General features: G+C 53.2%; 1 protein-coding gene across 5 annotated transcripts in view; it reads right to left on the bottom strand.

The window, feature by feature from the left end:
• HMCN2 (hemicentin 2) overlaps window positions 1-25,432 on the bottom strand; it is a 167,707-nt gene that overhangs the window by 5,785 nt on the left and 136,490 nt on the right. For all 5 annotated transcript variants that reach the window (XM_060200391.1, XM_060200392.1, XM_060200389.1 and 2 more), the window contains 24 exons: window positions 23,871-24,061; window positions 23,383-23,464; window positions 23,158-23,294; window positions 22,405-22,546; window positions 22,180-22,324; window positions 21,106-21,233; window positions 20,508-20,664; window positions 19,097-19,218; window positions 18,031-18,195; window positions 16,619-16,726; window positions 16,225-16,356; window positions 15,719-15,853; window positions 14,678-14,868; window positions 13,623-13,836; window positions 12,450-12,584; window positions 11,505-11,695; window positions 10,035-10,116; window positions 8,980-9,249; window positions 5,416-5,565; window positions 3,246-3,383; window positions 3,031-3,152; window positions 2,516-2,753; window positions 845-907; window positions 621-743 (listed from right to left, as the gene is read on the bottom strand). In XM_060200391.1, coding sequence (XP_060056374.1) covers window positions 621-743; window positions 845-907; window positions 2,516-2,753; window positions 3,031-3,152; window positions 3,246-3,383; window positions 5,416-5,565; window positions 8,980-9,249; window positions 10,035-10,116; window positions 11,505-11,695; window positions 12,450-12,584; window positions 13,623-13,836; window positions 14,678-14,868; window positions 15,719-15,853; window positions 16,225-16,356; window positions 16,619-16,726; window positions 18,031-18,195; window positions 19,097-19,218; window positions 20,508-20,664; window positions 21,106-21,233; window positions 22,180-22,324; window positions 22,405-22,546; window positions 23,158-23,294; window positions 23,383-23,464; window positions 23,871-24,061 — 3,561 coding nt within the window. The remainder of the gene's footprint in view (window positions 1-620; window positions 744-844; window positions 908-2,515; window positions 2,754-3,030; window positions 3,153-3,245; window positions 3,384-5,415; window positions 5,566-8,979; window positions 9,250-10,034; window positions 10,117-11,504; window positions 11,696-12,449; window positions 12,585-13,622; window positions 13,837-14,677; window positions 14,869-15,718; window positions 15,854-16,224; window positions 16,357-16,618; window positions 16,727-18,030; window positions 18,196-19,096; window positions 19,219-20,507; window positions 20,665-21,105; window positions 21,234-22,179; window positions 22,325-22,404; window positions 22,547-23,157; window positions 23,295-23,382; window positions 23,465-23,870; window positions 24,062-25,432) is intronic.

Here is a 25,432-nt window from a genome sequence, read left to right as displayed (position 1 = left end):
GCCTTGGCGAGTCCCCTGAAGACCCAGAAGCCCTGCAGTAGAGGCTCTTCCTTCCTGCTATCTCCTCACCAAGCACCCCACCCCAGAACATGTGGTCCAAGGGATGTGAGGGCCCTGGCCTGCAGACAGCATCCCTTTGGTGCCCAGTGAACACTGGGCAGTACCAGGCTCTGCTAGTGGAAGTGGAGGGATGAAGATGGTAGGCCAGCATCCAAACAGTATGAGGATGGGGACACCCAGAAACTTGGCTGCGGGAGCAAGGCAGCAAAGCGGGCAGGTATTTTGCTCCTGCAGACTGGACAGGTGGGTTGTGCACTGAGGGTTGGGGACAATTCTGTGTCTGTGTCCAGGCTGGGCAGCACACATGATCAGAGCATAGGGCAGCCACCTACCTGTCTGACTCAGGGATTTCCATTTCCCTAACACTTGAGCCTTTCTCATCTGAAGCCCTCATCACAGGAAACCCCTGGCATGGGAATCCCCAGACTGGCACCTAGGACCCACAGGTGCATCCTCCGGCATATGTGTCCCCTAACTAGGCTGCTGCTGCTGGAATGTCCCCACCCTCCCACCACACCTGGGCCTGTCCCAGAAGGGCTCACCACTTGTGGTCCTCTCACCTCTGCAGGTCCTGTCGTCCCTGGCCAGAGCAAGGCCAGCAGGGCAGGAGCAGGAGAAATGGCCAGGTGCATTGTGGCAGGCATGGGAACAGGGGCTGGGGCCATCAGAACACTCGTCCCTGTCTGTGGTCAGTGTGGAGAGAGCATCAGGGGGCATTTAGCTGCTTGGCAAAGACCCACCCCTCCAAGGCTGAGAGATTCTAGGATATAGGGAAGCTGCTCACCCATGCAAAATGCTCCCTCGGTGTCCAGTTCAAAGCCCTCAGGGCAGCCAGCTTCACTCTCTTCTGCAAAGCAAAGGGGTGGACTCTAAGGCCAGAGGGCCACAGGCCTGTCCAAGGCTACTTCTGCATCTGCTGGAGTGTTCAACCCCAGAACTGAGTCTATAAGGCAGGAACCAGTCCCTGCCTCGACTGTGAGGGCCACTGGCTGTGCCATGGGCTCAGTGACCTAAGTGTGTCAGAGGGGCTCCTGGCCAGCTGACCAAAAGAAGAAATAGTGAAAGGAACATAATGTATGCAGAACATGTCGAACCATGCTTAGAAATTCTAAGCAGGGCCGTGGAGCACCAGGGGTGCATTTGGTTAAAATGTGTAAATGGGTTAGCCAGTGGGCACCGGCAAGAGAGGGCACAGAGGCCACCCTGGGGGGTCTGGGGAGCTATCAGGGCAGTGCTCTGAGACATTAGCATGCACATTTGCCTAACAACAGCTTTCCTCCAAGGACCCCACACTTCACAAAAGAGGCCAGGGCCCCATTGGTCCCACAGCTGAGAAGTGGCATCATGACGGGGTCTGGACCAAGAATCTCTGATCCCAAACTGGGCTCTTACCACTGTCTGGTGATCAAGGTTAAAAACACATTAAGGGGTGGGGGCAGGCGGTAGCACAGCAGGTTACGTGCGTATGGCATGAAGCCCAAGGACTGGTGTAAGGATTCCGGTTCGAGCCCCCAGCTATCCATCTGTGGGGTTGGGGGAAAGAGTCACTTCAAGTGTGGTAAAGCAGGTCTGCAGGTAGTATCTTTCTCCCCCTCCTCTCTTGATTTCTCTCTGTCCTATCCTACAACAACAACAGCAATGGCAACAACAACAAGGGCAACAAAATGGGAAAAATGGCCTCTGGGAGCAGTGGATTCCTAGTGCAGGCACCAAGCCCTAGCAATAACCTGGAGGCAAAAACAAAACAAAACAAAACAAAAAACACTGAGATCCCACCTAAGGCTGACAGGTGTATCTTTTTCTTTCTTTCTTTCTTTCTTTCTTTCTTTCTTTCTTTCTTTCTTTCTTCCTCCCTCCCTCTCTTTCTTTCTTTCTTTCTCCCTTTCTTTCTTCTTCTTCTTCTTCTTCTTCTTCTTCTTCTTCTTCTTCTTCTTCTTCTTCTTCTTCTTCTTCTTCTTCTTCTTCTTCTTTTTCTCCTTCTTCTTCTTCTTCTTCTTCTTCTTCTTCTTCTTCTTCTTCTTCTTTTTTTTTACCAGAACACTGATCAGCTCTTGCTTATGATGGTGTGGGGGATTGAACCTGAGACTTTGGAGCCTCAGGCATGAGAGTTTGTTTGCATCACCTTTATGCTATCTAACCCCTCCCTGCAGGTGTATCTTTAACTTCCACTGGTTATGGGGCTTTCCAGGAGTTCCAGCAGTGGTCCCCAGCTCCTGGGGTGGTGGTGGTGCTACACTGCAGGCACCCTTGACAAGAGGGTGGAGTGTGACTGGAGACTTGACATCTGCCTGGGACAAGATGGGGTGAGAAGGGTTGAAACAGGAGTGGCTCCAGACCTGAGTCCCTGGTGGGGGTGTGGCTAGATGAAGGGGCACAGGGACAAGAGAGAGGTGGAGAGCCCAGGTGGTGCACTGTCTCAGTCCTCAATCTGGATGGGAGTGGAGATGGGCCTCACCAGCCTGCAGTGCGGAGCTGAGCTGGAAGCGCAGGGCCTCGGCCTCAGGGTCAAAGGCTGTGCTGATGCCTGAGGCCCACAGATGCTGCACCAGTTGGGGTTGGGGACCCCGGGTTGCATCATACTGTATGCTGTGGTTGCAGCGCAGGGAGGCAGGGAGGCCATCCTGCAGGAAGCGCTGCACGGAGCCCACAAAGAGCTGACCAGGCCCTGTCTGCACGTAGTGCTCCTGGAAGTCCTGTAACAGGAGAGAACAGGAGGGGGTGTGGGGTTTCACCTGGTGGGGGGTGGGCAGGGATGAAGCCTGGCAGGTCTCTCTGCTCTGCTTTCAGTCAGCAGGGAGTCATTTCCCCCAGTGTCCTTGCTTGGGGGGGGGGTGCCTATCCCCAAAGACTGGACCCAGAGTATCCTTCCACAGGGCTGCCTCTAAGCTCAAAGCCAGGTTGCAGTATCAGGTGGGAGAGTGAGCTTGGCTGGGAAGGGTTCTTGTCCTCCAGCACCCCAGCATGTCTCACCTGTACTTGGAGGTCTGCATCAGCGAGGCTGTCAGGGATGATGCCATGAACCTCCACATCCAGCAGCAAGAAGCCGTCAGCATCCAGGCCCCGAGCCACCTGGGTCATGGTAAGCAGCTCACCTGCAACCCATCCCCACCCAGACTAGAGTCACCACAGGAACAGGCTTGGCCTGGGCCTTGGCCCCACCCAGCCCACATGTGAGGAGGCCTCACCTGTGGCAAACTCCACATGAGACTCCTGCCTGAAGCTGCCACCTGTCAGGGAGTGGCCATTGAGGGCATCACCACTTTCTCCAGCCAGGGCCCAGTAGACAGGAGCAATGGTGACCACCAGCACCCTCATCAGGGGTCCTGAGAAGAATGGGGGACGGATAGCAAGTGAGGGCTGGATCCTCAAGGCAGCCAGTCTCCTGCTCAAGACCCCTCTGTAGCTCCCTATTGACCTCAGGAGAGTGCAGCCCTGAACCTCTCTACCAAGTCCTAGCCTTGTGATGTCCCAGGATGGTGACTGGATCAGAATTTGGGAAGAAGGAAAGACAAAGGGGCCGAGTGGTGGTGCACCTGGTTGAGCACACATGTTACCAGTGCACAAGGACCCAGGTTCCAGCCCCCAGTGCCCACCTGTAGGGAGAAAGCTTTGTGAGTAGTGAAGCAGGGCTGCAGGTGTCTCTGTCTCTCTCCCTCTCTATCTCCCCCTTCCCTCTTGATTTCTGGCTGTCTCTATCCAAAAAATAAATAAAGATTACAAAATTAAAAAAAAAAACTTTTAAAAAAGGGAAGACAAGTCTCTAGCTCATGGAGAAGCATTGATTAACAAAATACAATTAGACAAAGAAGTACTACAAGCTCTGAGGACTGTGGTCACTACAGAAGCGGGGAATGCAGACACTGCTGGGCAGAAATGAAAATCAGCCAAGTGTCCTAATCGCAGACTTTGCCAAAGAGACCAAATTTTCTCTGGACATGAATTCTCAGACCTTCCCATGATGTCCTTCACCCAGACCCTGGGGGCCTTGGACCAGGAAAAGAAGGGGGGAGGTGAGGCTCTTCTTGTCGCTAGGGGATGGCCAAGTGGGGAGAGACTTTAGTTCACCAAGTCTGCTGCCCAGACATGGGGCAAGACCTTTTCCAGCTCTCTGTGAATGTGTCCACTAATAGAGTCTGGGCAGGGGCCAGTTTATCCTCTATGGCGTCAGCCCCAGAAGCTGGAAGGAGTATCGCACATGGCTCTGTTTTGCTTCATCCCCTCTGCTCGTGGCCAGCTCTGCTGACCCCTAGCCCTCACTGCTCACACAAACCCATGGTCAATGGCAGCTCCAGAAGTGCTGCTTCTAGTCAAGGGCCTGTGAGTACAGCCTGCTCACTAATCTGGACACCAACAAGGGCATGGGAGGAGCTGCTGTGAGGGCCTGCAACAGCTCTTCAGAAAATTCCATTTGCTTAGGACTTGGCATTGGTGCTTACAGGTGGCTGATATTTTTGTTGTTGTTGTTTGTTTATTTGTTTTGAAGCTCTGGACCTTCTAGCTCACTTCATGCTCCACACTCTCTCTTCTAAATTTTTTTTTATTTTTATTTAATTATTAGAGACAACCAAAAATTGAGAGGGAAGAGAGAGATAGACAAAGAGACACCTGCAACACTGCTTCACTGCTCTCAAAGCTTTCCCCCTGCAGATGGGGACTGGGGGTCGAACCCAGGTCCTTGTGCACTCAGTCAGGTGCACCATCACCTGGCCCTGTGCTCCACATTCTATATCTGCCCCCTGCCAGCCCACACCCCTTAACTGTTACAGGTGAACACTTCACTTTTTTGGTGCAGTTCCAGGTATGAGCCTGGGGTGTCACATGTGTGCTTTATGGTTGAGCCACATCCCTGACTCATTTTCAAAAAATTTTATTTAGAGAGAGCAAAGTGTTGTTCTACCATTCGTGGACTTGTCCCCTCTGCTCCCACATGGTATCAGAGCCTCACACTTGTGATGCAAGCACTCCACTGCTCAACCACCTCCCACCCCTTTGTGAGCATTTCTCAAAGTGGGGACACACACACACACACACACAGACACACACACACACACACACAGCAATCAGTGTTTTAAAAAGGTATCATATGACCCTGCATTTGTACAACTTAACCTTTTTACCCTCTCTCTGGGTTCAGATGCAGCTGCTTTTTTTTTTTTTTTAGGCTGGAAGGCACGTGGGGGTGGGGTGAGGTGAGGGGGTAGGAATAGGCGGCTGAACCCAATCTTTGGTGGGGACTCAGGTTCTAGAGGGGGTGGGATTTCCTCTGCTAATCAGCCCCCAGGAGTTATTTCTAATTCATGGGTCCTTCTTGGGCTGCAGGGCCCCTGGAAGGCCAGAACAGTGGTCCCCACTTACCCACGTCCGAGGGGATGTGGCTGGCACTGCTCCGGATGGTGCTGACCCCAGAGCGTGACTCCTGTCTCACACTGGTGTTGAGCGTGGCCCCACTGAGAACCTGACCATTGATCATCCCAATCATGCTGCCCCGGCTCCCCCGGGGCTCCTCTGTAAAGGTAGGAAAAGGAACAATGATTCTCTTCACCTTTGAGCCCTCAGCATCAGCGACAGCTACCAGTGGAGAAGAGTCAATTAAAGCTGAATTGATTTATCCATACAGTGAGGAGGTGGGACCATAGATACACCAAAGACTTGTTGTGGGGAGGGGGAATCTAAGTGCCAAGAAGCCTGCCATGGCAGGGAGGAGGCACCAGGGCACCATGCCAGGTAAACAGTACCTGCCCCCCTGTGCCCCTGTCCCCAGCATCCTCATTCCTCATCAGTGGTCTTGGACTGGACGCCCTGCAGCTGGCATGCATGGGTGGGCTCCAGCAGCAGTCAGGCTGCCTGGGCACAGACAGGCTCCAGCACTAATGGGATGAATGGCATGGACATAGGGGGCACTTCCTCTGGCTAATGGGCCAGCTGTCTCATTTAGGCAGATGGCATTCCAGCGGGCAAAAAGCAGAAGCTAGTCTACATCTCTGCTCACCCACTCTCAGGGGAAATTAACAATGAATCGTCCATGATCTGTCAAAAAAATAACATAAAACACTCCACTGCCAGCTTCCTAATAGGTAAATGAGGGGGGCTGGTTAATTTTAGATTCCAGGAAGCAGACTGTTTTCTGCAGCCCAGAGCTGGGCTTTCATGAGGTCTGATGTCCATCTGGGATGGCTCTTGTCAATGTCTGCTGCTCACAAACCTGCTCCTGACCTTCTAATCAGGGGGTAGGGGACGAGTCAGGAGCTGCAGATGAGAAACAGGCTGCCAGCAGCTGTAGAGGGGACAGGAAATTGGAAGCCCAGAATGACAAGCCTCCAGACATGTAGTCCCAGACATGGGCTGATTCAGTTGCACCCCTGCTCCAGCTGATGGGAAAGGAAGGAGAGAACAGTTCATAGGAATCCAAATCTTAGGACACTTTTTTTTAGAGGTAGAGAGAGGGAGAGAGGGGTGGAGAAGGAGAGAAAAAGAGAGAGAGAGAGACACCACAGCTCCAAAACTTCCTTCAATGTGGTAGGGATTTGGACCCAAACCCAGGTCACACAAATGACAGAGCTGTACAATATCCAAGTGAGCTATTTCGGTGACTCTGAACTTTTTTCTTTTTCTTTCTTCTTTTTTTTTTTTTTTTTTTTTTTTGCCTCCGAGGTTACTGCTGGGGCTTGGTGCTGGCACTAAAATCCACGGCTCCTGGCAGCCATTTTTCATTTTTATTGGATGGGACAGAGAGAAGCTGAGAGGGGAGAGGAGGTAGGGAGGAAGTGTGCTCTATTGAGCAAGCCATCTCCTGGGTCCCTCCTTCAATAACTTTCAGAGTTACTGAAGTCTGATCAGAAAGTCAGATCACATACAGTAAGTATGTATACAGCAGTATGTTCTTCAGTGGGGTTGGGGAACTGGAATAAAAGTGTTGCTTACTTAACGAAACCAACAGCAACAGGGTTTTAAAAGTTTCTATGAGGGCAGACAAGATAGCTCATCTGCGAAGGTGCCTGTTCTGTTATGCACAAGATCCAGGCTTGAACCTGGCCCCATCACACTGTGGGGAAGCTTCCGTGCTATGGTGTCTTTTCCTCTCTCCCTGTATTTTTCAGTCTCTTTCTCTCCGAAAAAAAATTCACCCAGAGCAGTGACACCTCTGTGATGTAAAAATAAGTTGTACTGGAATTCCAGGAATCCACTTAAAAAGCTGTGGGCCAGGATCACTATCACAGGCTGTATCACACAGAGTGAGGGCCAACTCCGAAGTCAGGTCTTTGAAGCCAACCTGTTCTTCATACACAAAGAGAAATGCATCTCTTACATTGAGGAGGTGGTGTAGTAAACAAGACACAAAACTTGGGAGCATGAAATCCTGAGTTTGCTCCCTGGCAGCCCACATTCAGAGTGATGCTTGGGTGTTCTCTCTGTCTCTTTCTCTCTCCCTCTCTCTGTCTCTCCCTTTCTCTCTCCCTCTTTCTGTCCATATAAAAAAACTGACCTGGCTTGGATCCAGGTGACGATGACAAAAAAGAAAAAAAACCACAAATAAAAAACAAACAACAACAAAACATCAATTTCCATTAAAAAAAAAATCACTGAACTGTGCCCCCATCCAAAGACATATGGAAACCCTGATCTGCAGATTGCAGAGTGTGATCGTATTTGGAGACAGTTCTGCACAGAGGTGACCAAGCTGACACGAACTCGTTAGGGTGACCCTTGATCAGTATGTCTGGTACCCTGCTATAAACGGGACATCATTGACAGCACCAGCATAGAGGAAGGCCTCAGCAACAAGCAGAGACCAGGGTCACATTTTACGAGGGACACCCAGGTTGCCAGTGACCATCAGAAGCTGGGGGACCCCACGAACACACTTGATACAGATAATCTGGATTATAAAGTCTGATCTCCAGCACTGGGTGACCCTACATGTCTCATATTTAAGACCCCTGGTTTGCATCACTGTGTTAAGGCTACCACTGGAACCTAGCACAGCAGTCATGAGTAGAATCTCATGGCTGGGGTTGGAATACTCAGTGCCTTTTCGATACACACCCTTAGTCTTCTCTGGTTTCTCAGGATAGTCCTTATCTCATTTTATTTTATTTGTTTTTGTTTTTATTTTTTATACTGAGTTATCACTGGGGCTTGGTGCCTGCATGATGACTCCACCAAATCCAGTGGCCTTTTTCCTCTGATAGAGACAAAGAGATTGAGAGAGAAAGAGAGAAGAAAAAGAAGGAGAAGAAGAAGAGAGGTGATAGATAGATAGATAGATAGATAGATAGATAGATAGATAGATGATAGATAGATAGATGGAAGAGGGGAGAGAAGGAGAGAAAAAGAAAGACACCTGCAGCACTGCTTGACTACTCATGAAGCTTCCTCCCTGAAGGTAGTTACTGGGGGCTTGAATCCTTGCACATGGCACTGTGTGCACTCTAGCTAATGTACTGCCACCAGCAGCCTTGTCTAACTTTTACAGTGTGGCCTGAGCCAAAGGAGGTGGTTGCTGACTGAGGAGACCCAGGAGGGCAGTAAGTAGCATCTGCCACAGACCACCCAACCTAGCCAAGCACAGCCTGTGACAAAAACAAACTCAGCTGCTTCACAGAAACTCCCCAAAGAGGGTTCCCTGGATGCCCTTGTTCTATGTCACAAGGTTGTGGAATCTCCAAAGACAAGTCCCCACTTCTCTGTGCTAGAAGAGCCAGGGCTCTCTGTCCAAGACAATGACAACCTCTCAGCATCACAGAGACTCAGTTTCCCCCACTGTCAGGGGCAGGGAAGAGAAGATGATGCCTAGGGCCCTTGCAGTGGAGTCCTTCTGCATCTGTGACCCTAAGCAGAGAGAAGTCAAAAGGCACTGGGTTAGTCCACCTCCTGGAACTCCCCTCCCCGTGCACAAAGGTGTCGGTGGGGGCTCCATACCTCTCACGACCAGGACAGCCCGGGCCCTGGCGGAGCCCAGGAGGTTGTGGGCGACACACTCATAGGCACCCATGTCTCTGGCCTCCACGCTCTCTAGCCACAGACTGCCGTCTGGCAGGGTCCTCAGTCGCTGGCTGGCTGGCAGGGGCTGGCCAGCTCGCAGCCACTCCACTGTGGGCGTGGGCTTTCCAGTGGCCTGGCACAGCAGAGCCACGTCCTCCCCGGCCTTCACTGTCACATCCTGAGGCTCCACCTGGAACACTGGGGGACCTGTGGGAGGCCCAGGAGAGCTTGAAGATGGAACATGTCCCCCTCTCCCCATAGTCAAGCAGCAGGCATTCATTTAGATTGGCCAGAAAAGCAGAATGGAGAAAATAAAATTTCAAATGACGTTCCCACCCAGTTGCCACTTCTGGATAGAGGCAGATGCCCTTTCCTTATGAGAAAGCCACCTTGTTGGGGCCAAGCAGTGGCACACCTGGTTAAGTCCACATAGTACAAAGTGCAAGGACTGGTGCAAGGATCTGGGTTCGAGCCCCTGGCTCCCCACCTGCAGGGGAGACACTTCACAAGAGGTGAAGCAGGTCTGCAGATGTCTTTCTCTCTATCTCTAGCTCCTCCACCCTTTTCAATTTCTCTCTGTCCTATCCAGTAAAATGGGGAAAAATGGCCTCCAGGAGCAGTGGATTCGTAGTGCGGGCTCCGAACCCAGCAATAACCCTGGATGAAAAACAAAACAAACAAACAAAAAAACCAAGCAAGCCACCTTGCTGCACAGGAATGCTTTTCTTTCTCCCCAACCCCTCTCTCATTCTCTCTCTCTCTCTTTTTCTTTTTTAGTAGATTCATTTTTTAATTGAGAAAGAGAGAGCCAGAGCATCATTCTGACACATTCAATGTGAGGGGTAAATTTCAACTGGGAGCCCTGCAGAAATATTCATAAGAGAATTCTAGCTAGTGGGCCTCTACCTCCTTGCCCTCTGCTCTGTGGGACGTCCCCTGCAAGCTTCCCCCAGGGCCTGCCTGCCCCATGGGTCCCCACTCAGGACACTCACTCTGCAGTACCAGAATCACCACCTTCTCTGCTGTGCCCAGCTCACTCTCTGCCAGGCACTGGTACTGTCCCGCGTCGTCCATCTGGAGTGGGCAGGGTAGTCAGGTGAGAAGGATGGGGTGCAGAGATAGCTGAGCCACTGTACCCCTCCAGGGAGCACCTTGGATCACAACCCAACCTGCAGCCAGGGGACTCCTCCCAGTGTCTCAGCAGACACGGTCACTTGTCAGTAGACAGGCAGAAAAATCCTTCCCCTCCCACAGCTGGCACTTGGGGTGGTAGTGGTGATGGTGACAGAGGGTGTGAGCTTATTGCCTTAAGTGCAGACTCAGACTCAACTCTTTCAAACTGAGAACATGAAGTATCAAGGCCCCTGGCACAAGGTTAGGGACACTTAGAGAAAGGGATCCAAGGTGGCAAATGCGTAGTAACCACTGAGCTAGGCAGCAGGTTTTTGTACTGCAGGGCTTCCTGGCCTTTCACTGCACCATGTGCACTGTGGGCCCTGCAGAAGTGTGGCAGTATCCTACTTTCATGAGAGGGGCCAGAACCCTCAGCCACTGCGCTACCACAAGACTGAATTGGATGTAGACGAAGACCGCCTTCCACTCCCAGAAGAGGCCAGCCTGAAGGCTGCTGCCAGGTGGATGGGGACAAGCAGGGTTGGGCAAGCCCTCAGGAGAGTGTGAGCGGGGTGTCCCATTAGTTATGGAAGCACTGGCAGCTCCACTACCTCCCATTTTGGGGACAGGACTGCACATAACCGTGTCTCTGGGACCTCAGAGGCCCCCATCTCTGAAGTGTGGGCAGTAAGTATAGGGACTGTCCATGCATGGGGTGGGTGGGGCTTTTGTGCATTTTGGGGTCTCCTCCCTGGTCAGTGCCTTCTGACTACACTGCCACCCTCTCCAGGGCAGGCTGCCAGGCAAGTGAGACCAACGTCCCTTCAGGTGAGCTGGATGGGATCGAATTGTGCGTTCTGCATGAACACCAGGACTGGGAGCATAGGACAGAAGGTGATCAGGAGCCGGCCGGGTGTCCAAGGCTTTGGTAGGAATCAGGGAACCTGGTTTGTGTATGTTGGGGGAGGGGTGCTGCCTCTGGCCCTCACTGGCTGTGGGTTTCTTTGACCTTTAGTATCTTCCTCTATACACTGGGGTCCTCTTATCGGTCTATCTTGCACCAAGGGTTCATATATGTGAAGCCTGTGCTATACCACTGAGTTACACCCTGTTTCTTGTTCAGGACTGTTATTAGCATTTGCTAGTGTTCTCCAAGGGGGCACTCACTCGGAAGTGCCTGTTCTGGGTATTGTTGAATGGAATTAAAGCAAGTCACAGGCCAGACATCTTGGGGACTCTCTGGGCAGGAAAGTGCTGTCGGCTAGAGGGAGGGCAATGATGATCTGAGCACCCAGACAATTCCCAGGCTTGTCCTGGTGGACCCCACCCTGGGGCCAGCCCCCACGTGCCTCGGTGCGGTGGATAGTCAGGGAGCCATTGTACAGACGGTGATGGAGACGGCTGCTCTGCAGTGGAAGTCCATCCTTGATCCAGCGGATGGCTGGGGCTGGGTCTCCACGGGCCACACAATCCAGTTGGACGCTGCCACCCACAGGCTCCACGAGGTAGGAAAAGGCCTCCCCTTGCAGGACAGGAGCCTCTGTGTGAGGGGACATCACACAAGGGTCAGAAAGAAGGCTTAGCTTCCCTTATTCCCATCCTCAAAGGCCTGCCTACTGGCCACCAGGCCCCTGTAGGAGCTCTGGCTGTGTGTGACAGTCACTTTGTGAGAGGTGGAAACAGCTTCTGCATCATGGGGCTGGGAGAGATAAAGACTTGCATTAGCCATTAGGAGCACTGCTGAGAAGGATGGGAAGCAAAGTGGGAATTGTACTGGGATTGATTATTGATGCCTGAAATGGGCACAGGCAAAGACAGCTAGGAGGGTCACAAGCTCCAGTTCACAGACAGATGTTGTATCTACCAATGTCTACAGGGTGTCCTGGTGCTTTGAGTTGCCCAGTCCTCTCTGTCCGGCTCTACCCCACACCTGGAGACTGAGCACACTAAGTCCTGCTGTCACTGAGAGTCACCAGTATGTAAACATCACTTTTTTTTTTTCTGCCAGCCACTCTGGTGTCCAGGTTCTCCTCCAGTGCTGGCACTGTCCAGCTAGGGTAGGTCTACAGGTCAATCAGAAGAACCTCAATCCTACCTGCAGCCCTGGCTCAGAGAGCCTGGTTTACTGAGTCAGGTGTGGCACTTGGCATAATGGTATAATTCCATAAAGCCCCCAGGGGACCCAGGAGGCTCAGCCAGGAAGGGGGAATCACTGGTTCAGAGGCCAGGAGGCCAGTTCCTAGCAAATCAGGCCAGGGGAGGTCTTGAGAGAAAGGACCTGTAGCCTGCCCTACCCTTCACGTGGATGAAGCTGGCGACCTGCACACGGCCTACTCTGTTCTCAGCCCAGCAGACGTAGGTGCCACTGTCTTCTCTGGTGACCGCCACCCGCTGCAGCGTGCTGCCCCCATCCTGTTCCGACACTCCTTCTGTAGGGATAGACGTGCCCCGTGGGGCCCTGAGCTCAGGGTGCCAGGGACCTCCTGTCCCAAACCCTTAGCTCAGGCATTTTATTTTTATTGCCATCAAGGTTATCACTGGGACATGATGCCTACACCATCAACTCACCACTCCCAGCAATGTTTTTCCCTCCCTTCTTTCTTTTTTATAGAAACAGAGAAATTGTGAGGGAAGGAGAGATAGATAAAAAGAGACACCTGTAGCACTGCTTCATTGCTTGAGAAGCTACACCTCCCCACCCCCGTCTAGTGGGGAACAAGAGCTTGAAGCAGGGTCCTTGCACATGGTAATGTGTGCACTCTGCCAGGTGAGCCACTGCCTGGCCCCTTGCTCGTGTTTGGTAATGACACAAAACATAAATATTTCCTGTCCTTGGGAGCCAAGTCAGACCCTTTGCTGGAGCACAGGCCTGCTGAGATGGGCTGGCTAAAGGCCTGGCCTTAGGGGGCTCCCAGGTGCACACCCTGAGGGTGACGAGGGTCGAGGGTAGGTCTTTCAGGTCTGTTAACACAGGGCATTTAGATCTACATCCAGGGGTCTGTTAAGGAGGTGGGGGGGACTGTGACTGCCTCTGTTGTGGGTTAGACACTGTCTCCACACCAGGAACAAGGACATGTACTTCCACGGATAAATTCATTGCTGGTCTGATGTGTAACTGGTCATATATAATCACACATGGGTTTGTCCTATTCCCCTTTCTCCTCTGCACAAGGCCAGTCTAAGATGCAGAACTCATTGACTCTGGAGGTGGCACAATAGCTACAGCATTGGACTTTCAAGCATGATGCCTCAAGTTTGATCCCTGTCATTGCATGTTCCAGAGTAATGTTCTGGTTCTCTCTCTCTCTCTCTCTCTCTCTCTCTCCCTCTTTTTCATAAATAATGACTCAAAACCCAGAGCACTGGCCAGTACCTTGTTCTTGTCCACTTACCTGTGTCTCCCCACCTGCCCACCCTCTTCCTCTTCCCAGGTCTGGGCTCCCCCTTTACCCCCAGTGGGTCCACACCTGTCACAAGTCGGTTGTTGATGGTCCATCCTATGCGTGGGGTGGGGCTGCCCTGGGCGGCACAGCGAAGCCACAGACGGTCTCCGAGGCGCAGAATCCGGTCCCCAGGCAGGGTGGTAAAGACAGGCAGCGCCAGGATGGAGAGATGCACCCGGCGGTGGGCACGCCCCACTGTGTTCCGGGCAATACAAGTGTAGGTGCCAGCATCCTGACTCTATGGGCAGAGGGAGGGGCTGGCCTGAGGTGCACTCCCAGCCTGGGGTTGGGGGGTGGGCAGGATTCCAGGCTGTTCCTAGGACCCACTCTTAGCAGCTTTCTGTGGAAACTCCAGCCCAGAGAAGCCACGTTTCTTGCCCAAGGTCACATTAACTGTCCAAAAACCTGGCTTCACCATACCCTCCCAGACCCTTCTGTACCCTGATGTCACTTAATGAGCACTCCCAAAGACCAGATGTACACTCATCAATCTGTGCCAACCTCACCCTGGGTGCCTTCCCAGGAGAAGAGTTTCCACAGAGCTGAACTAATGCACTCACCACTGTACTACCTGACTCCAGGTGCCAGGGTTCCAGACCCCCATCGCCTACTTCAAGTTGTGCCCAGCCATTGGGAGAGCATTGGTGAATGACATAGTCTGGTCAGTGCTGCTGATGGGAGAAGGCGGCCAGCCCCACCCCCCAAACACTGACCCAAGCCAACATCCAGGCGTGATTGAGAACAGTAGCTGTATAGTTCATGGACACAAAGTCACTGCCAGCCCACCCCCATACCTTCCCTCCTGTCCAAGACTCCCTCCTCTAGGGTGCTAGTCATGGAGGCCCAGGTTCAAGTCTTGGTACTGCCTATGGGCAGCAGCACTTCTAGGAAAACTAAGTATACTTAGACGCTCAGTTTCCTCTTCTGCACCTGGAGATCAGAACAGCCATCTCTACAGTTTCCTGGGACTAAGAGGCCACACAAGCATTAGCACAGAGCTTGACAAGCAGGGTGCTTAGTGGATATTGCGGCTGCTAGTCCTCTCTGCCTCCCCCTGTGTGATGTGGGCTAGGCCTCACCTCTGAGTTCTTCACTAGCAGTTGCCCAGAAGGCTGCAGGGCATACTTCCACTCCACAGTGGACACGGGTTGGCCATCCTTCTCCCAGGTGATGTCAGGCTGGGGGCTGCCTCTGGCCGAGCAGGGCAGGAGGACCTGGGAGCCTTCAGTCACTGACACATCAGGGAGGCCGGCCTCGATGGCAGGTGGGACTGTGGGGAGAAGGGTCTCCTGGGGCTGGGGGCCAGGCTGGGCTGGGTTTCCCCTTCCCCATGCCCTTGGCCCACCCACCAGCCCCTTCCCCCAACTCTGGCTGCTACCTCCAGCTCTCCCAGGTCACACAGCTCCTTCACAGAGTCTGGAGAACCTGGAGGACTCTGAAGCTTCGTGAATCTGTATGAGGGTAACGCTAAAGGTTCAGGAGGGAAAGAGCTCTCTACTTAGCTTTCTCCTTGGGCAGAATCTTGTGGGGGCCAGTTTATGGGACCCATGGGGGCCCTGTGTTGGCTCCTGCTTGTGTGGGCTTGGTGTTTGGCCCTGTATCTGGTGACCAATGCTGCTCCAGACCTGGGGGTGGGGGGTGGGAGCACGCAGGGAGACGGAAGAGGCTTGCAGACGGAAGGTGTGGGGCCAGAGTTCTTGGAGCTCAGAGCTGAGGTCTGATACTAGTCCTACAGAAACAACCACTGAGGCCCAGAAGAGTGGGTCACCAGACCACACTGAGTGCCCCGGCCCCTAGAAGATGCTCCTATGTCTATGGAGACTGTGCTATTGAAACCCAGGGAAGGGCACACATAGATATGCATGGGGAGGAGAAGGTATGGGAGTGACAGTTGTTCCTGAGATGAGGAACACAGGTCACTGATGTCCTGTGGAGTGTGTGGGGGTTTCCTGTCTGTAACCAGGCTGTGGATGTAGAAGGAGAGATGCTTTCCACTCTCCCTCAAACTAGCAACGCAGGCCTCACTGAAGCAAGGGAGGCTCAGGGCTGGCCCACCTGAGCACCCACATAGGGAGAAGCCTCAAGGAGCCCCACACCTCTGAATCCCTCCAGGCACCCACCTTGTACTACCAGCCGAGTCCTCCCAGTGGCGCTGCCTGCACTGTTCTGGGCAATGCAGAAATAGTTTCCTGCGTCCTCTGGGCTGGCACGGAGAATCCGCAGCTGTCCGCTGGGTAGCACCTGAGTGCTGGAGCCTGGGTTTGGGGAGAAGGAATTGGCGGCTGGGACAGCAGGGTCTTGAGGAGATCAGGAGGGCAGTTTGGGCTGTCCCATCTGACCAAGGTCACTTGTAGTCCCAGAGTGAGATAGTGAGATAAGCCCAGAAGAGGTGTCCCAGTCCCCACCTCCTAGCTATCCACCAAGCTCAGATAGGCTCTCGGGGTCCCAGGGTGGTGAGGAGAGAAAGGCAGGCAGAGTTCACATGGAAGGGTCAGGGAAGGGTGCTGTGCCTCTAGGCCAGTAAGTGTTTTTTCCTTATGTGTCTTCCAGAAGGACCAGGGCAGGAGGGGGGACCCCAGGCCCAGTAGTTCCTCTCATTCTCATGCTGGCCATATCCCATCCTCACCTGCTGGGGTGTGGCCTTCTTTCTGCCAAGTGACGTTTGGCTGGGGGATGCCCACAGCCTCGCAGGGCAGCAGCACCTCTTCCTCTGCCACAGCCCAGACCATGCTGGGCAGGGGTTTCACCACTGGGGAGGCTGCAAGAGGACAGGGCTGCAGAGGCCCCTGGGCCACCTGGCACTCAGGCTGCTCCCACTGGGGGGGAGAAGCCTCGAGGCTTATGGGAACCTGAGCGTGGGGCCCAGGCAGGCTGATTCCTTTCTCCCATAGAAGCCCATTGGTGGAGGGGCGTCTGGGCTTATGGAGCCTGGGGTCCTCACCTTGCTCCCTAACTGCATCTGCTTGCAGCTTACCACCCAGTTCCCAGCCCCAGGGCCCACAAGAAGGAGTGGTTTTTACCTTGCACAGTGAGGACCGCGTGCTTGTGAGCCACGCCCACAGAGTTCCGGGCAGTGCAGGTGTACCGGCCGGCATGGATGGGGAGGGCCTGTCTGATTTCCAGGGCGCCTGTGGGTGGGAGTCAGGTATGGAGAGGGGTGTGAGGACTGGGGACAGGTGGGCCCAGTGACAGACTGGGGCTATGGTGCCTCTGGCCAGACCATCCAAGTAGCCTTCCTGCTCACTGCGATCAGACAGTGTGGGAACCAGAGTTCTCCGATGGACTCTGCTCCCTGCCTGGACCACAACTGTGGATAAATCCCACAGATAAATTCCACTCTCCAAGCCTCAGTTCTCCAGTGTGTGCAATGAGGAGTCAGATAGGGTGGTCTCTAGACCTTTCTGTCCATGGTGTTGTAGAAGCTTTCTTTTCTCCTGGAACTCCTGGCCCACCTTGATTTGCCCAGGCCCTTCACCTTGCTAGCTTGCTAGCCTCCTATGTTCTGCTCAAAACTCACCTCCTCCAGGAACACATCCCCCCATTACTGCCTCCTCTAGCCCCCTTTAGCTTAGGATGGGAACTGTTTTAACCTTCCCAGGCCTCAGGCTGTGCCTCAGTGAAGTGGGGCCAACACTGTCCTCCCTGGACCCCTCAGGTCTGCTGGGTGGGAGAACAGGGAACAAGCCAGGGGGAATGTGGGCCACCCTGCAGAGTCCACTCTGCCCCAGGCAGAGTTGGAGCCTTGCTACTTTACATGCTGGGTTTTACTGAAAATACTTGTTGGCTTCAACAAAACAAAACAAAACATGAACACAGGTCTAACCAGTTGTTCTTAGGCTTTAGGAGTTCACTAACTTAACAGCTAACACATCCATTTAATTTGGAGAATCCTCACTGAGTTGGCAACTTTTCATTTTGGGAAGCATAGACAGAAGTCAGGTGGTGGTGCACCTGGTTAAGCACATACATTATAGTGCACAAGGACCCAGGTTCAAGTTCCTGGTCCCCACCTGCAGGGGGAAACTTCACAAATGGTGAATCAGGGCTTCAGGTGTCTATCTTCCCATCCGCTCTCAATTTATCTCTATCTAATAAGTAAATTTAAAAAAAATTTAAAAAAGAAAGAAAAAGGAAGCATAGACTCCCACAAGCTAAAACTGTCTGAAGGAGACTTTGTGTGGAACCATGATGTCCCTCAGGTCCCCACAAAGCGGCATGACTTGCCAGCTCACCTCAGGAAGCCCCTGAGGATCAACACTCGGTGCCTAGAGGCAAAAACCAGGCCCAGGGCAGGCAAGGGTCCTTCCAGGCTGCACAGTGAGGGCACAGCACACCAGCCTAGAACTTTCCAACGGCACCACCAGATGACCCAGTGCTGTCCTCACACCCTCTCCAGGTGCCCTCGTCTCCCTTCAGTGAGAGACTCACTTACCAGAAGGCAACACATGGTAGCCACTGCCCCGTGCCCCCAACTGGGCTCCAGCCTTGCTCCAGGACAGGACAGGGGCCGGCACGCCTGAGCTGTGGCATGTGAGCACTGCGGGCGCCAGCCTGGTTGCCATGAAGTCCGTCTGGTCGTCGGCAATGGTGGGGGGCACTGAACCACGAGACAGGGTTTGAGGCTATGACGAGAACTCTGGGGACACAGCCATGGGGCCAGCTGACTGATAACTATCAGCACAGACATCAAGAAGAAGAAGAAGAAGCTACACTTGCTCACTCAGCAAGCATTCCTTCACCAGGCTCAGGGAGGAGACAGCAGTCAGGCCTCTAGGGGAGGGGTGCTTCACCAGAGAAAGGGAGCACATGGAAGCTAAAAGTGTGGCTGTTGCAGGGCAAGTGGCATCTAGTCAGAGAGCTGAAAGAAAAGCACAGTGAAAAAAAGCAGATGAAAGTAACAGTGTACAGGGCAGAAGAAACAGCATGTGCAAAGGCTGAGCAGCACTACTGGACCCTAGAACAAGGCAGGTCCAGGTAGGAGCCGGACTTGGGGGTGGGGGTCAGATGGTGGCACAGGGCCTTGTGGGTCCAGGTGACAGTGGGCAGCTTTGGAGGGAACAATTATTTTTAAAAATATTCTATTGGATAAAGACAGAAAGCAAAAGATAAAGGGGAGATAGAGATGGAGAGAGACAGAAAGAGAGACCTGTAGCACTGCTTCACTGCTTATAAAGCCTCCCTCTTGCAGGTGGGGACCAGAGGCTTGAACCCAGGTCTTTGCACATGGTAACAGGAGGGAAGGATGATAACAAGGTCAGATTTGGGTTGAGAATATTCTAGACTGAGAGAAGGCTTCTCCTGTGAGCTCCCAGGTGTCAGGAACTGTACTGGAGCCTGGGCTATCTCAGTGTACTTAGGGTAGGATTAGAGGAGGCTTCCTAGAAGAGGTGACACATGAAGCACAGGAGAATGAGGAAGAAGGGGCAAGTGTGTATGGAGTTTTTGGTAGAAGGAGCTGCCACCTGTCTGACTTCCCTTTCTCCTGCCACCCAGCTTACCATGGATGGTCACCTGGTAGAGCCTGCGGGCCTCACCCAGCTCATTGCTCACCACACACTCAAACTCAGCCTCGTCTTGGGGGCCAGGGTCAGTGAGAAGCAGGGCGTTGGAAGGCAGGAGCCTGGAAGACAGATACTTGGTTGCCAAATGACTGTTCAAACTGACCAGGGCTCAGCCAGCTGTGAGTTCCCTTGGAAGGTGTGGAGGCGGGTGTGGGGTGGGGTGGGGTGAGGGTTGGCTGCAGAAAGGAAGGTAACCTTACAACTAGTTTCCCTTCCAGTATCTGGCTCCAATCTTGTCTTGAGCCTTCTTCTAGAAGTTTCTTTCTCAGAATTCTAGCTGCTGAGCTGGAGAGTGATTTGATTTTCCCATCATTGCTCTATAACCCTGCCTGTTTTTTTTACAATCACTTCTGTAAGAGTAAGTGCATGCAGGTCCCTAATCAGAACAGCTGATTTGGCCAGGTGTAAAGCACACCTGTTACCATGCTCAAGGACCTGGGTTCAAGTCCTCAGTTCCCACTTTCAGAGAGGAAGCTTCATGAGCAGTAAAGTAGTGTACAGGTGTCCCTCTTGCTATCTTCCCTTCCCTCTCAAATTTTCTCTGCCTCTAACCACTAAATAGTAAAATTAAAAAATAAGTATTATAAAGGCTTTTAAAAAGAATCCAAGCAAGGAAAGGAAGAAAGAAAGACCACTGGGACAGTGGACCTGCGCAGGCACTGAGCCCCAGCGATAACTCTGGTGACCAAAATTAAAAAGCTGATTATACTTTCTTACTTATCTATTTTAAATTATATTTATTATTGGACAGAGACAGCTAGAATTTGAAAGGGAAGGGGATGATAGAGAGGAAGAGAGACAGAGAGACACCTGCAACACTGCCTCACCATTTGTGAAGCTTTCTCTCTGCAGGTGGGGGACCAGGGGCTCAAACCCCGGTCCTTGTGCATTGCAACATGTGCACTTAATCAGATGTGCCACCACCCGGCCCCTATTTACTTATTTATTTACAAATGATTTCTTTTTAGTGGGGCCCTGCTTAGGTAAGGCTGTCCACAGTGCTTAACACAGCAAACTTCTGGTGGACCTGTTGGTAAGCTGGCTCTCCAGAAATCACTTCCTGATCAGTTGCATTAAACTGAGAGACAGAGGGTCCCTGGGAGTCAGGGGTGCAGGCCCACCAACCCAGACTCGGGCTGCCACATGTTTCTAGACAGTAATTATGACGGTGTGATGGGCCTGATGTGCTCCTTCTAGCCTCCATTCCTCCCTTCCTGGGCATCAGTGTTGAGACCCTGATGGCTCCTGGTCAGGGCACAGGTGCAGATCCCCAAGCAAATCCTGCCTGGTAGAATGACTCGTCCCTCCCCGGCCCCAGTGCATCATGCCCTAGGGGACTGTCTCATACCGGTAGGCACCCTGCTGCAGGCGGAAGTCCAGTTTCTGTTGGTCTTTCCACCAGACCACCAGGGGCTTGGGGGAGCCACTGGCCTCACAGGGCAGTGAAGTGGGGGTATGTGCGGTCAACGTCAGATTGGAGGGGCTGGAGGCAATGGCTGGAGGCTCTGGGAAGAGATGGGAGTCAGGAATTTGGGGATAGGTGCTCTCAGAGGTTGTGCCCAAAAGCAAAGTTTATCTCCAAGGAAGGCAGGAGAAAAGGCAGGAGAAGTTCCCCCAAGGGACCTTCCTACAGGCTCCCAAAGTTGGGATGGTGGGGCCTTTCCTCAGCCCCTGAACCTCTCCTAAAAAGTAGTCAGTCCCCAGGACCTAAGTCCCCATCCACCCTCTGAGAATCTCCCAAGGGGAACATACACAGAGAATGAGCGTGGATCACCCAGAGAGCTTGTGCCAAGCTTTTTTATCAACAGACTTCATAGTGGCAGGCACTTGGAGGCCCTCACCCTGGACTCCTGAACAGCTAAGGTGACCCAGAAACTACTCGGGACTGAGCCCAGACAGGAGCTAGATGTAACAGGTAGGGAACATACCCTTCCTCACCCACCTACCAAAGACCAGTAGGTCACGGCCCTGCCGATCGGAGCCTGCTGAGCTGGATGCCAGGCAGAGGTAGTGGCCGGCATCCTGGGAGAGGACTGGCTGGATCCTCAGAGACCCCTCGGGCAGAACCTGCAATCTGAGATAGGGTTGGGGGGTTGCCATATGGGTCAGCAAGACCCCAAGGGATCCCTGGAACCTTCCTCTCTGCCCAGCCTTTCCCGGCAGGAGAGAGCCCACTCAGAAGGCCTGCACAACTGGACCATGGTCAATTGGGGTGCTGGTGTCCTAGCCAAGGGCAGCCGCAACACTCTAGGCAGCATTAGAAAAGGTGGGAAAGACAGTTTCCAGCTTCCTGTGCTCCTTGGTGGTGGTGGGGGGGGTATCCAGACTTTTCCCAAGAGCCAACAGGCAGAGGCCGCCTCACTCCCTCAAGAATACCCAGAGATCTGAGAGCTGCCTGAAGGTCATAGCTGAACGATGTGAGCCTGGCTCCACCAGCAGCTGATTGGGCAGGGGCTGAGCACTTGATCCAAGCTGAGCCAGAGGAATTCCCTGACCTGGAAACTTGAAATTAGGATCCGCAGACTGCTCTGGGCTCTGCGGGCTGTGGAACTGAGGAGTTATAGCCAGGGTGGACTAGGGGGCCACATTCATGTGTGAAAGAAGGTATAAACTGGTCAAGAGGAGAAAAAGGAGAAGGGTAGGGAGGTGACAGGGAGGAGAAGGAGAAATGGAAGGAGAGGAAGGGAAAAAAGAAGTGGAGGGTGACACAGAAGAGGACAACTAGGGAAAGAAGATGGAGGAGGACAAGGAGGAGGAGGAGCAAGAGGAGGGAAGAGTAGCAACAGCACATATAGTAACAAAAATTAGCAGCCAAGTGTCAAACCAGATGGACAGATAGACAGTCACTGGCGTCTCAAAGCCCTGAAGAATGGCCTGTCTACTCTACTTATTGGGGGTATTGATTAGACCCCTGTCCTGATGACAGGTACCCATCCCACTTTCCCTGCTTCATGTGTCCGGGCAGGAGTGGGTTCACACCTGTAAAAGGGTAAGTGAGACCCCTCCCTTCAGGCTCCCACCTGGGGTTCCCAAGATCCAGGGGGGCACCGTCTTTCCGCCAGCTCATAAGGGGCAGGGGTGCCCCATCCGCCTGGCAGGGCAACAGGACAGTCTGGTTCACGGAGGCATTCACAGCGGGTGGTCCCAGCCGGATGGTGGGCACAGCTAGAGGGGGGCACAGAGGGGAGTGGGTGCTAGGAGCAGGATGTTCTGACAGGGAGGAGTGGGGGGGGGCGCATACTCACTGTGGATCTCCACGTGAAAGGCCATGTGGGTGCTGCCCGCGGCATTGCGGGCCGTGCAGCTGTAGTTCCCGCCATCAGCTGTGCTCAGGGCCTGCAGTTGAAGGAACCTGCCCTGCTCTGGGAACTGGGTGTGGGTGTCCTCCTGCACAGCATGGAGCCCACTCAGTCCTTGGCCAGGTCAGGGTGCCCACAGCCCAGAGTCCCCTCTGGGAAAATAAGCCCCTTGAAAGAAGGTGTGAGGAACCCCCTGCAGAGAACACGGGTGCTCAGAGGGAGAGTGGGAGCAGGAGCACCCAGCACTGGGCCTGCAGCTCTTGGGGTGCACACCAGCAAACTGGCCCATCTGAAGGCAGAACAAAAAAATCTCAGCCACTCACCCTCTGGTTACTCAGCCCCTGTGTATTCCCCCCCCCCAATATTTTATTATTTTTAATCAAAGAGGTACAGAGAGAAAAGGAGATGGGGGGAGGGGTTGTGAGAGAGAGACCAGAAAAATCTCTGCTCAGCTCTGGCTTATGGTAGAGCTGGGGATTGAACCTGGGACCTCAGAGCCTCAGGCATGAACGCCTTTTACCCCTGAGAGGTAACTGGAAGGAACAGTAGGAACATGGGCATGCATCCCAGAAGCCCTAGGCACAAACCTCAACTTCAGAGCAGGCTTTAGGCATCTGGGGTCTCTGCTTGGGGCTGGGGGGCTGGGGGTGGTGGTGGTGACAGGAGGTGATGCCCCTCATTTTCAAGCCCATAACCCACCTGCAGCAGAACACCATCTCTGTGCCACTCAATTTCAGGTGCCGGTTCTGCCTCCACAGAACATTCCAGAACCAGCTGCCCAGGTGCCAGTCCAACCACAGAACGGGGACCTCTCGGCCCAATGATGCTTGGGGGAGCTGGATAGGAGGGACAAAGAGGGCATGAGAAATCCCTGCAGGTCCCAATATGTTTCCCTCTCCTGCCCCCCACTCTGGTGCCCCCTACCTTGAACCCTGACCCGGAAGTTCTTTTCATCTTCACCTGCTGGGTTCTGGGCTAGGCAAGTGTACAGCCCAGCATCACCCACCTGGGAAGGGAGCAGAGTAAGCCACTGTTCTGACCCCAGCCTGCCCAGCTCCTATTCTGCTTTCCTTCCTTAACAACTAAAGACCAGGATTCAGACTCAGGTCTGCTGAGTTCCCATACAGCCTTTCCAACCAAAGCATTCCCCTAAGATGTTTCTTCCCTAGGTCTGCCTTACTCATGCCGTAGCACTAGATAAAACCTGTTTCCTCCCTGACTGCAATAACCTTCCTCTGGTCGGGCTCGGAGCTAACTGGTTTCTAAATCAGACTTGTCTCTGACTTACGTCTACATCCTAATGCTACACCAAGTCTGGACTGCCCCATGCAACCAGCTCCCTGCCCCAGCCACTCCCAGCTTCACCCCCATGAGAGGGGGATGGGTAATGGGGGAGGTGGTGGGAGCAGTACCTGCACATCCTCCACACGAAGCAGCCGCCCAGCCCTGCTGCTGTTCTCCTGCTGGCTCAGGGCCTGGCCATCCTTGTGCCAGGTGATATTTGGTGGGGGGATTCCCCGGGCATCACAGAGGAGCTCCAAGGGGGCACCAGGGGTGAGCGACAACTCTGTGGGTCTACCCGAGTCCTCTATGTGGGGAGCATCTGCAAGACACCCCACCAGGGGTTACCTCAGAGACTTTGCCCAGAGTGCTGGGAGCTGACGTTCACCCTGCCCCCACCATCAGCAGCTGTGGCCTCAAACAGGGACTTGTGTTAGGGGACCTACAGACACTGTAGGCCCATCTTCTCGGGACAACTGTGCTACAGAAGCAACAAGGAAATTCTGGGAGAAAAGTCCTATGTTTCTCCTACTGCTCTCCTTTCCCCTCCCTTCCCCTCCTCTCCCCTCCCTTCCCCTCCCCTCCCCCTCCTCTCCCCTCCCTTCCCTTCCTTTTCCCTCCTCTCCCCTCCTCTCCCCTCCCTTCCCCTCCCCTCCCCTCCTCTCCCCTCCCTTCCCCTCCCCTCCCCTCCCCTCCCCTCCTCTCCCCTCCCCTCCTCTCCCCTCCCTTCCCCTCCCTTTCCCTCCTCTCTCCTTCTCTCCCCTCCCTTCCCCTCCTCTTCCCTCCTCTTCCCTCCTCTCCCCTCCCTTCCCCTCCCCTCCTCTCCCCTCACCTCCCCTCCCCTCCCCTCACCTCCCCTCCTCTCCCCTCCCCTCCTCTCCTCTCCTCTCCTCTCTTCTCCTTTCTCCTTCTCTCTTCTCTCCTTTTCTTATCTTTCCCTTCCTTCCTTCCTGTGTGTGTGTGTGTTTATTTTTTTTTAAAGAGAAGAGATTAAAAAAGAAAAATGAGCCACACCCCAGAGGTTCCAGGACTGGGAGAAATATGGGTATTGTAGAAAATAGGGACGGTTCCTGCTGTCTTAAAGTTTAAGAAGGCAATAGATACTTATTATTGTAACCAAGTTATTTGGGAATTTGATTTACTTTGAAAATCCCATGGTTCAGATTTGCTGTATCATACAAGACCTCACCATAATTTGTGCCCTTTATTGCTATTTACATACAACTGTGAGGGCCACTGTTACTCCATATTGTCTAAGGCAGCCAAGAAAAACCTCATAATCCAACAGCTGCAGTGCAGCTACACTTTACCCTTGAAAAACCAGTCTCAAGGTTTTTACTTATTAGCAATAGTTCTGTAAACGGAGGTCATGATAGCCCCGAAACCCAAAATTTGCTTAACTGACGAAAAATGCCAGGGACTGTGGTCAAACTGACAAACAGGTCTGAACTGTAAGTGGCCCCATAAGTCCCCCCCCTCCTGATGTGGATAAAAGGAATCTGTCTGCATCTCTTTGGGGCTCACACGCCACAATTGGGAAGTGCGTGTAGCCCAGGCTTAAGCTTCAGTAAAGGCTCTTTGCTTTGACATGTGATTCGGCCTCCTCTCTGTGGGAACGGGATTTAAAAATCTGGGCAGAACACAACTGTATTTTATACAGTGACATAACCAGTTGTTTCTGGTCTCCCTGGTC

The sequence above is a fragment of the Erinaceus europaeus genome, chromosome 10 (genome assembly GCF_950295315.1).
Source record: "Erinaceus europaeus chromosome 10, mEriEur2.1, whole genome shotgun sequence".
Lineage (NCBI taxonomy): Eukaryota > Metazoa > Chordata > Mammalia > Eulipotyphla > Erinaceidae > Erinaceus > Erinaceus europaeus.
This window is presented reverse-complemented; position numbering and strand designations above follow the sequence as displayed.